At 42.6% G+C, this 12271-nt stretch overlaps 1 protein-coding gene across 2 annotated transcripts in view; it reads right to left on the minus strand.

Annotated features, from left to right (window-relative positions):
- Nucleotides 1–12271, minus strand: part of LOC116954104 (dual specificity mitogen-activated protein kinase kinase 6-like) — a 65629-nt gene that overhangs the window by 15635 nt on the left and 37723 nt on the right. For both annotated transcript variants that reach the window (XM_032974554.2, XM_032974545.2), the window contains exons 3-7: nucleotides 9931–9979; nucleotides 4748–4861; nucleotides 3231–3350; nucleotides 1141–1257; nucleotides 427–478 (exon numbers count right to left, since the gene is read on the minus strand). In XM_032974554.2, coding sequence (XP_032830445.1) covers nucleotides 427–478; nucleotides 1141–1257; nucleotides 3231–3350; nucleotides 4748–4861; nucleotides 9931–9979 — 452 coding nt within the window. The remainder of the gene's footprint in view (nucleotides 1–426; nucleotides 479–1140; nucleotides 1258–3230; nucleotides 3351–4747; nucleotides 4862–9930; nucleotides 9980–12271) is intronic.

Raw genomic sequence — 12271 nt, forward strand, 5'->3', positions numbered from 1 at the left:
ATTTTATGTTTTATTTTTATTATTTTATTATTTCCCTTCTACGTGACTTTACCGAAAGAACCAAGAAGATGAATCCCTGCAGTCACTAAAGCTTTAAATCGAAAAATATTTTATCTACAAGATTGTACACCAACTTAGCAGGTTGCATGGAGTGGGGTCAAGTTTGGTTACTCCCATTTCTTCCATGATGACTGTCTAATGCTAATGTGGAAGAGTAGGCCAAATACCACCTAAAGGGGATCTCTAGAGCTCCCTCTAATCAAGGCCCTTCAGCCAGCAGTGGCATATACAAGACATTGCAGGTTTGCACTTTTGCAGGAACCTAAACCAACGTTTGGAAACTTTTAATACCTCCCAATGGACTTTGGATTGAGCTAAAAGGAGAGCTATAAAGTGTGTTATGGTGCACGTCTGTATCCTCCTTACCTCTGTGAATCACAGATAGTTTACTGTGCAAATGTTCCAAAGCTTTCACAATCTGAAAAAGGTCGCTGATATTAGATTTTAGACATCAACACGATCAAATCTGTGCAACGAAATTAATACATCCACTTTCCGTGTGTTGTGGTCGTGTTCAGTTATATTTTAAAGAGTGCTTGAAAATAATACAAAATAACTCTTGGTTATAAATCACATTCTCCTCAGGAGAGGGCGCACCAGTCTATGTTAACCCTTTTTAGTATGGCAGACAATACAAGGTGATCCGTTTATAGACACCCCACTGATGTCGAATTGCCCCCTTATTTCTCAACAGGCGAATTAAGTTGTGAAAGCTATGTTGGACAAAGTGTATCACGAGAGTGTTATAAGATACAATACGCCTATTGAGATTGGGTGGGATACATGTAGTGGCTTTGAATTGAAATGTTGTTTTTGCTGCAATGTCGACCTGTTATTTTAGAGAGGGTATCTGTATATGGATCACAATAACGCATCATTGCCAAATAATGTTTGATTTTGATAGAGTAACAAAGAAACAGTGTAATTTTATAGAAATGCAATAAACATCATTACGTCTGCAATAATAAACATGGACCTTTACGTAAAAAATACCAACACAGTAGTTCAGACTTTTTAAAAACTGTATCATAAGGCCACTAGGCTCCGCTACGATGTGAAGAGATGCCGGGATGTGCTTACAGCGACGGAAATCTTTCCGAGGATGTCCTCAGGGATGGTGAGGCCCTTCTCGATGACCTTCTTGTAGAACTTGTCCAGGGACGTGTCCATCAGTTCCATGCATATCCACACATCGCCCTGGCAAGGGCATGCAAAAAAAAAACACAACGAATCGATCTCTTAAATTTCTAAAATAAATGCCGTACTCGGCGTTCATCCACATCTAGAGGTATAATCATTCGTGTCGTCACTTAACAAACTGCAAAATTCCCACATTTCATTTTGTGCAGCTGGTGCCTACTTACATCTTTTATATGGAACGTAAAGTTTTACAGTCATGGAGATGCAAAAACAGTGATAAGAGATACTGTATTTTTACAGTTTTTTTAATTTTGAGACAAAGTGGTGTTAAAATATTCAGCTTTGCAGTGTGAACAACATGTTTTTTTTTCTCAGCATCCAGCACAAAGCTTTCGTGTGATCAGGTAGAGTGGTGGGAAAAATATCACTGGAGGCTTTTTAATGACTGCCTAATGGATGCCGTATGCAAGAACCACAAACAGATGCTAAACTTGACTGAAACGATATGGCCATTTAATTGTAGGAATCGATTTGCAATTACAATAGGGAAAATAGGCGATGGGGAAATGTGTGGAGGCAAACCCAGGTTCTAGGCAGATAACTATTCACCCTCCATGTGCTTCCATCAATCGCCATCATTCGAGTTCGCATCACGATTGTACTCGATAAACTTTTTCAATCTCATTTTTACTATCTGGTTCATATTCATTATCATTCTTTCTATCTCTTTGGTACAGTTTTGTTCGATCCATTACCATAAATGCACCGTACCACGATCATACAACTGGAATAACATTTCCATAAATCATAATAGATGTGTAGTGGCCTTATTGACGTCGGAGACCGTTCACTTGAGGCAACACGTATTTATTACAGACGCTTCAATTACAGTGGCGAATTTGATACTTGAAGAGGTCACGGCCTCTTCACCCGTACTCTACAGAGGGGACGTTTCCCGAGCCTTAGCCCACGCTAGCTCCCTGGTTCCCTCTATCCTGGTCCTCTCTCAGGAGGCTATCTGACCTGGCCCAGCTTCAGCGCAGGTCCCGATCACCAGCCACACGAGTCCGGCCCTCAGAAGGACATCGGGCCTCGGGGCTCTGGTGTCGCACCCCCTGGCTTGATTTGCCCGGCCCTCAAAAGGACAGCGGGTCAAAGGAAGTTCCAGGGTCTAGCTAGTCGATCTTCTTTCTTCACTGCCTCTTCATCTTGCTTGAGTCGAACTGCCCCTCAGCTCTCCGGGTCCCACCTTTTATACTGTCCCTCTCTGAGGGGTGGGGCTGGGAGGGGTCACAGCGTCCCCCACAGCCCCCCAGGGTGGTGGCCGTAGCGGACGTGGTTGTGACCACCGTTATACAACCGCGTGTCACCCTCCCGTAACACCTCTACAGATGCACAGATGCATAATTTGATGCAATGTCCCCAAGCATGAAATTTGACTGCTGAATCGGTACATTGTTACACGCCGTTCAGATACCAATGGTTCATATTTTAAATGACCAAGAGACGGTGCAAATTATCTTCTTAAACAATTTTGGATTTTCTTTGGGGAAAAACATTAAATTAAGGCCTACCCACTCATGGCAGACGTCTTATTAAGATCCGGAGCAAACTAGCAGCAAGGAGATACAACTGTGTCCAGACATCGTTTTCGACGAATGTACACGCACAGCCAGTGTTCATCAATCCACTGTTAGACAAAGGAAACCACAAACCTTGCAGACCATGAGGGATAGTTGACCATATTTCATCATGCTGGTCAGTGCGGGTTGAAGGTGGGATTGGGGGGGATGCAGAACAATGGATTTTTCTGCACTGCCCTCTACTGAGCACAACACCTATACTACCACCTGTTGTTTGTTTTGCGCATGGTTGTCACCCAGTCAAGCACTATCCAGGCTCAACTCTGCTTATCTTTCGACATCTGAGGAGAACGGGTGCATCCCGGGTGACTTGGTCAGAGGCTCTTGGCTAATACACCAACATAAGATGCAAAGCAGCTCAGCGTTTCTAAGGGCTTTGTAGCTCACCTCACGGAAGAGGGCTCCGTAAAAGGTGACCGTGTAAGGACAGTCGACAGTGCGCATCGAGATGTCCAGGTCCATCAGAAGCCTCTTCTGCTCCTGGCTGTTTACTGTAGCTCGGATCCGCTAAAAAAAGATATTTGGGCAATTGCACTCAATTACATGAAACACATCTGCCTTTATCTGTACAGGAAGTGATGAACGTGAGACTAGTACATATTATAACACTCGTCATTTATCACTCTCTGTTGTGTTTTCAGGTAGTGTCGTGCGTTATTCGGCATGGTGTCCAATGTTTCGCTGCATGTGATGGGAGTTTCTTCAGGGACTGAAACTTCAGGAAATTCGAAATCTTCAAAAATGCAGTTCCTAAAGAAACTCCCAGCACGTAGAGTGAAATGACAACCATGCCCAAAAACACGCGGCTCATCTCGAATAGTAATCGGAGAGTTATACAGCAACAACAATAACACGCGCCATTCACCACGAAGTGGCGGTGATGTCACCATAGCGCCTGTGCCAGGCCAGGTGCACTTTGAGGCCACATGAAATGTCAAAGGCTCGCTGACAGGTCACAGGACAGACCCAGGTGCCATGTGTTGACTGACTGAGATTACTGGCAGATGCACCAGCTGTGCCCCCTACTGTGCCAAGTGAGTTATACAGCACAACCTCAAACACCTATGTTGTAGTAACAGTAGAGGAAATTATGCATCTTTCACACTGGATATGCCTATGGGCATATGCAACTAGATAAGCATATTCTGCAGCATCAGTAAGCATGTGTTGCTACATTCAACATTCCTCATGTATCATTTCATATAAATGAATGCCCTTTTTATATTTGGCCAAAGTAGAAGCCATCCGATTCGGACCATGATACTCAAGAAGTGTGAACACATGGACATTGACGAGGAAAATGGAACTAAAGCAGAAAAGTGTGCAGAGAAACATGGAGAAGTACATGGTTGGGATTACACTGAGACAGATTGCAACGCGTGCAAGTTAGAGATAACATTGGCCATTACAAAAAAGTGGGCTCGGGCACGATACGTCACTGGAAGGGATGATGGCCGGGTGCCAAGATGACGACTGGTACCCAATGGAAGGAGCACCGCCAAAAGTTCGACCATTGTGGTGGTGGAGCAACGAAATCAGCTCGTGTGCGGGTACTCGATGGATTGCTTCATCACGTGACCGTGAGAGATGGGGAGACCGGCTTGGGGAGTCTTCAATCCAGCAGTGGATAATAATGCCATTTTAGATAGCGTCATTCATGCAATTGCATCCCACAACACTGCACATTAATTAGCCAGTCCCTTACGCAGACAATAGAAAAACAAAACCCGCTACATAGCAAATAAAAAAAAAGATGAATGCAGAAATAACGAGAGCAAAAGAATAATGTATGATGATGATTATTGTGAAGTCTTACACACTGGGCTTTTAACTGTGAATGAAGCCACAGCAGAAGATGCACTGCAAATAACAGTCAACGGAGAGACGAGCGATGGTGGCCTCACCTTGACGGCCATGATGGTGCCACTGGGCGTGTGTCGCACCCTCTCGACCACGCCATACGCGCCGCGGCCCAGCTCGCATATCGATTCCAGGTCATCGGCTTTCACCTCAAAGTTCTACGGGGTTCAAAATAGTAAAGGGGAACAGAGGAAATGTACAGCTGCATGAACGTGTGTTGAACTTCTATCGCACCATACGTAGCCAACCGTGCTAATCGGAGGTGCGCAGTCGGTGCTAAGCATCAGCACTAATGAGTCACACAGCCATGCATCGATTAATCGATTTTAAATCCACTCTGACACGATACATGCATTGTATTGAGCACGTGTTAATTAATTACAAAAACTCAACGGATGTATGAAGAAAACAGGAATATATTTTTTTTTAAATGGTAAGGTGGTGAGAAGCAACTTATTCTAGAATGGAATTATGACCCTGAATCGTGACAAATAAAACTACTAGGATTATTACATCCCTAACACTCACCTACAACTCAAATGGTTGCAGTAAAGATGCCTGCCAACAATCGGTAGGTCACGAGTTCAAATCCTTATCAACGGTTGAGTCGGCATATAATAAATGATCTTGTCTTTTTGAATTGACCTGTTAATGTGGTATTTCCACTGTTGGTTCAGAACCACCAGCAGACACGTTTTAAGCATTGGAGCACTTTGACTTTGTACGTGTTCCATCACAACACACGCAACACAAAATGGACAACGCTGGTAGACATTGGACCTCTATGCTGGTGGTGGGCGGTCTCAGTAAAGCAAAGTCTAAACCAGGAACACTGGCACCGTGGAACAGAGACGTGGGTGGGTTCGTTGATAAAGCAAGACTTCCAGCCATTAAACATATGAAGAAACTCAAATGCAAGCGGTAATATTTTATAGTTAGAATTATTTCGTCCATATTCTGCTCTTAATCAAATGGTGTCATGATCATTCAATGGCCTATAAAAAAAATATACACGTTACTTTCATCTCAAGCGTACGTACGCTCTTTGACGATAAAGATTCAAATGTTTGAAGTTCATTCAGTGTGTCCACCCTTGGATCTATGAATATTGTGATTTAAACACTTTAAAACATCCTCTTCAAGCAAGCCGCTGATCATCGCGACGAGGCAAGCCGCTGATCACATCGACGCAAGCCGCTGACATCTAAGAAGAGCTTTCAATAGCCAGTACACCACCATCAAAGATCAAACCTCACTATTTTGCATCCACACGATACGCGTCGATGATAAAGCGCTCGTCGCACACGCAGGGAGAGACAGGAGGCGCCACATTCTCTTTGGAAGGTCGCCGTGAAATGTCGCCTGACAGGTGCACACATCATCACCGACGCCGAACGGTGATATTTTAATCGGCGACGTTTTGCCTATGCCCCGGTGTAGTTTATCTGGGTGAACTTGTACTACATGCCGAATTCCCTCACTTGTAGCACTCGCATTCATAGCTAAACGCGTACATGTTTCATTTGGACAAGCAGAAAATGCGTAGCTGAATGTTATTTCAAGACTCTGTGCAATTGCAGGCACCAGAGAGTTTATTATGCCCTCTGGGTTTAAAGACACAAATTATCGTGATCAGGACCGTTGCACGCAGAGTTAGGATCTTTTTTTAAGCTAGCACAGGGACAACGCTCCGTGGAAGTTATGTTTCACTTTCACAGCGAACATGTTAGCATGAGGATAATGGATCGTCTTAGCAATAAGCAATTACAATACAACTGGTTTCAGGTCATCGTTCCAATGCGTGAAAGTATGTTTTGGCACTGTGCATTAGCCGTGCTCAATAATTGACGTTCTAGTGTCAGCAATGTGCTATCCCTTTCCATTGGTGCAACATCTAGATTTGGCTTCATTGCAATGTGTGAACGTTTACATTTAGCTTTTTGTATTTTGGTAATACCTGTAAAAATAAAAAGGTTATCCTTGTGCATTCACCAGTGTAAGGGAGAGGAGCAGTGGTACTATGATCATTGCCCTATAAACAAGGCGACTCCTGTTGGATTCCCGACCGCGGCTGTTAACATCAGTTGGCGAGAGATATATCTGAACCGGCCCCTCCCCCCACCTTCACAAAACCGCACTGATCAGCATGGTGAAGTATGGTTAGGCAACCCCCAAGACCTACACGTACGCTTTGTGGAGGCCTTCATCAATCAGTAAATTGACAAAGCGTGGTAAATTATTATACATCAGTATACCAATTACCTGCATAAGATAATGCAGGTCCCCGTTGCATATAATTTAAGCACATCTGTTGTGCGATGCTGTCCTTGTGGCCACATGGCAAATAAACAGCACACAGAGGCTTGTGTTGAACAGCCCGGGTGCTTCGTCCACACCTATACACACGTGCTATGCATGTGCACGCATGTGTGCATACACGCATACCTGCTTGAACATGTCTTAAGGATTCTAGTTGCAACTGCAAAAGTGCACGCACAACGAGGAAGCCATTGTCTCCTGGGTGTGTGCCATATCCTTGTTTTAAGTTTGCTCTCAACTGTACACAATGGTGAAAATTCATGATCTGCAATGTTATACTGCATGTGTAAAATATTTTCTACAACGAGTGGAGGATTTCTTTAGTAATGGGTGATTTATGATGCAGTAATATCACACGTTGTCAGTCGACTCCTGGATGAAGGCCTCCCCCCTTAGCTGTGTCAGTTGTGGGGATTTGACCATACTTCACCATGCTGGTCAGTGCGGGTTGGTGAAGGGGGGAGGTGGTGGGCAGAGGGGGGTTGCAAGTCCGGTTCTAATATCACTCGCCACTGACTGGGAATTGAACTCAGGTTGTCATGTCATCACACATCGTGTTAACCTCTGTGCCACCATTCCTACCAATGTATGACACATTGTAGTAGGTATCTAAAGATCACTATCATTTTCCAGCAGTTGGAACCAGAGCTTATCCTGCATCCACGTGGTTGAATGTTTGCATAATGGTCACAATTACAATATACCACTCTTGCACTATGTGTAACAATTTGTATTTGTGCAGAAACGTGTATTAATTATTTTGATTATACAGGGACACTTTTGGTGTTGGTGCATTTATATTTGTGAAGTTAATCACTTCAAACATGTGCACATAAAACTTATATAATGTGCACGGTACGTATTAGGATTCCTCAATATTACTCAATACTCAAAGTGTGCATTTACCAGAAAAAATAAGTTGAGATAATTTTCAGGAAAGCCACGAATTTAATCTGGAAGGCTTGACATTTGCAAAGAGTTACTCAGAGGCATTGGATAAAGCTGAGTAATGCTGCATGTGTTGTGACTTGTGGAAAACATGGTTTATATTTAGTTCTCCCCCACCACTGGCTTGCCACACAGGCATCACTCCCCCAACTCCCACCCTCTTCCTTAACTCCCACCAATCAAGCTCCAAGTACAGCCCTTAAAACAAATGTTAGCTTTGCAAGATATCCAGGCAGTTTTTCTAAGTTTGGCTTGCAATGGCACTTGCCAGGAAACACCCATGCTTGCAGAGCCGATAACACTGCACACATGGGCACTGGGCTGGTCCATTTCACACTTTCTCTTTTAAAATACCTGAGGGTTAAAACAAATGACTGAAAAAATAAACTCGAGCTCAATTACAACCTGGTCCATTTGCCGTTCCACCAGACCTCTAACCTCAACACTGTTTATGCTGAGTGTGTGCCGCCCCAAAATCACCAGTGCCAATGATGAACGTTGAAAGGTTGGAATTTTTGCGTGAAAACAAAAATGGGGACTACGGCTGAATTGACCGTTTAGAAAATGAGCCGGAGAAGGCAGGAATCGGGTGAGGAGAGAAAAGGGGAGGCTGGGAGTCGGGTGACAGAGGGTGGTGGTCTAGAGAGCTTGGTGAGGTGGGGTTGGTTGGTGCTGCAATTACAGCCGGTGTTCAGTACATAGAGGCGAGTAGTGTTTGTGTTGCGTACAAGTTACGAGTGCGTGCATGCATTGCACGCAAGTGCTGAAATAGGATACATAAGCCGTGGCTTTAAAACTGGTATAAAAAACAGAGACCTGTAAGCACTGCCTCTTCCATGCATGTGCCTGGTAATAGACTTGGGGCTTTTTTTTGTTTGCAGAATTCTTTTATGTTTTCATGCCCCAGAAAGGCATATGGGACCAATTAAAATATATTGCCTTTCAATACTATGAGTACCACACATTAAGTACAAAATATATACAAACCGAATGTGTTGTGAATGCACACGGCTAATAACCCTGCACCAATGTAATACACACCCAACATATATGATCACACGACCATCGGTGGTGTATAGCTCCCCATCGGCTAAAGTTACCAACAATAACACTTCATGTTAACAACTATCACATTGCCATTGCATGGTAAAAAAGAAAACAAACAAAAGTGCTTAGACAAATATAAATTATGAAGTGGTGAAAGCGGGCATATAAAACCGTTGACTTGAACAATTTGGACTTAAATTAAAGGCCGTTGCAAAAACATTACAAAAAACATTCACGCACATGCCCCACCTGCAAATTTGCAAGCCACAACACAAAACAGCAGTCCACTAGTGCTCTCCAGCCACGCGAAAACGCACAATCAATGCGTCAACAGCTGTGCCATCCAAAAAAAAACCCACTCCACGTACAAATGTTTAAGCTCGGACTGGAAACGCAGGTTTCCTGGACGGGGAAGTTGGGGTTGAATGGAATCCAACATTTTTTGCAATAACATTGCTATGCCTACTGGCTCTGCTATCGCTGCTGAGACAGGGAGGCAGCGGTGGGGGAGGGAGGACATGGCACAAACACTTTCATGAGGCTCAGTGAAATCACTGCACAGGATGTTATTGATACTTCAAGAAATATAACTGCCCAGGTATTTACAGGTACTGCTGTGTACGATTGTGTGAATGTGAATCTCTAAGGACGTTTGATTTATTGGAATTCCAGCAATAACACGTGTAACATATACACATGTTTTACTGCTTTCTAGTTTACACATAAAAAGCCAATGTCCTTTCATTAAATTACAAAAATGTGCCTATATTGATAAAAGGACATTGTTTGACGGTGGTAGTAGCATGCAATATCCAGGGTTTGGCTGTTTTTGTAGATGTGACGGTAATAAATATTTGGTGGAAACTCAAGCTGTGTTGTATGTAGGGCGCTGTCGGCAAGGGTTGGTGCGTACCTTGTCATCAATAGTTATACACGCCTTTGAGTCAAGATCTCTGGGTGGCCTGAAAAACAGAGATAAGAACGTGTGACCTTTAGCATAAATGCAAAATGCGGTCACAGTAAACATATGTACATGTGTTAGCTTGTAAGTTGCATTTTATTATATTAAACCAAGCAACATTGAAATAACTAAATAATATTAACTATCAGTGTTATTGCAATTATTACAAAAAATGGTGCAAGCTACATGATGCAGATTACTTATATACTGTGCTTTGAAATGCTTATGACAGTGTTAAAAGCGTTACCCCAAAATAGTTTTTAAATTAATTTCAAGTATTGTTTGCATGAGCCAATATTCCTCACTTAATGAAATAGAGTTGACCAGGATTACTAAAACATTTCGCATTACCTTCCATTATGACAAAGTACTGTTAAACTGAATTTGCAATGATCATGCAACCCAGTCTGTTCCCCTATAACGCGTGTAACGTGAATTGGATATAACGCGATAAATGTATTAGAGAACACCTTTTTTATAACGCAGATGCAAATTGGATATAACACGATTGAGTGAACAAAACGATGTCGCGCGACTAGGAATAAGCGGTTGTACAACTGCCTCGGCGTACTATCATACAAGGCGGGATGCTGCTGGATTCTTCCCACGCGCCTCAGTCTTTGTTCAGCCTGCATATGCATCTCATGCGTTATCGCGAAGTCTGCTTTACCCTATATGTATATTATTTATTATAACGCGGTTTTTCCATAACGCGGTGTTCTTCAGGAACTCAGCTACTGCATTATAGAACAGACTGTACGTCTTTTTAAAAAACTTAAATAAATAATATACTATTCATATATTTTAAAAATGGTAGTGTTGAGTGACACAGCACTGCCCACGTTGTTATTTTTTTTCTTTCGAAGAATTAAGTAAATTTACATTACTGCCCTTGCCTAAGCTGGTTTTCCAGCTCTACATTGTCAATACTGTGGATGTTGAGGGCTCTTTCCTTTAGCCTTGGATATGTTATCCGAAGCTGCGCCTTGGGCAAAAAAATACAAAAAAACAACATTGTTTCCCCACTTTAGGATATAACCACTGACCACAGTTACCTTGTAAAAAACACGTATATGGTTTTAAATTATAACATTTCAGTGCTGAACGCTAGGTTTCTCGCCTTTAAACTGCTGATCAGTTCCAAACGTTTCTTGGCAAGTAAAAACATAACAAGTACAACTCTAAGCACAATGTGGCTTGGCTGTTGCACGTTATATGCCTGGCGTGTGTATGATATTAATGAGCTAATCCACACGATGCTTGGGAACCACTGAAACATATGCCGTGAAGCACTTTGCATCATCAAGCACATTTATTCTGTAAATGCTTCTTGCCATTGTATTGCATCAGGCCCCATTGCATTCAGGCTGCGGCTGTCAAGTCTCGCTCTGTCCGTTGCTATGCAGGCAGTAGAAGCACATCAGATAACATTTACTCGTTTGCACAATTGAAAGCATTATTAAGACCTCAAGTTAACACATTTAACTACGCTAATTCTATAACCCATTAGCATTACTCAGTCACTTTCCAATTGCAGTAACGGTTGTGAGCAACATCTATCCCGACTAAGTTGCTCATAAATGAACCATTAAGCCTTTCTATAATGTAATTCAATGTAATTATGACGATGCTGTGTTTCAACACAAGCACTCACTCAAAATCTCTACAAATTTTTATTTTGGAAATGTCTGCCTTGAGTGTTGCCGGGTTGCAATGTTTTGACCAGAGAATCTTGCCTTGAGCACAAACTTGCGTCAATAGCGTGACCTGGGAGTCTATTTATTTTCCCACTTGCAAAGTCACCCGGAAGGAATGTCCCCCCAACTCATTCATGAACACGATTCCCGACACGCAGCTCAGCACAGAAGCCCCTGCTCCCACCCACGTGCGCAAATTGTAAGCGTCTTCAGATTGCAAGCTCTGTAACAACAACTCTGCACATGCAAATCTTCGTAAAAATGTGTTATCCATGGGTCGCGATATAAAGTTTTTTTTAATTTATGCATTATTACTTTATTGCCTGAGAAAAGTCTAATTAGTTTCCCAAAAACAATGGACAGGTGGTTAATACTTGTCTCTTGCTTACAGTTCTGAGCCAGTTGTGAAAATCCATAATTGGTTGCAGTGGCATCACTTCATAATGCAACTACTGTAATTTCCATAAAGTGGTACTTGCTTTTTCAACTTATGTGGGATGAAGGATTTGACGTGAAAATTTAATGGTTGAGGTTTTTTATGTTCGGAAGGGGATATTTTCTAAAAAGGAAAAATAATTTACAGGACCATCCACCGC

The sequence above is a fragment of the Petromyzon marinus genome, chromosome 3, assembly GCF_048934315.1.
Source record: "Petromyzon marinus isolate PM22_M1 ecotype Great Lakes invasive population chromosome 3, UKy_Petmar_22M1.pri1.0, whole genome shotgun sequence".
NCBI lineage: Eukaryota > Metazoa > Chordata > Hyperoartia > Petromyzontiformes > Petromyzontidae > Petromyzon > Petromyzon marinus.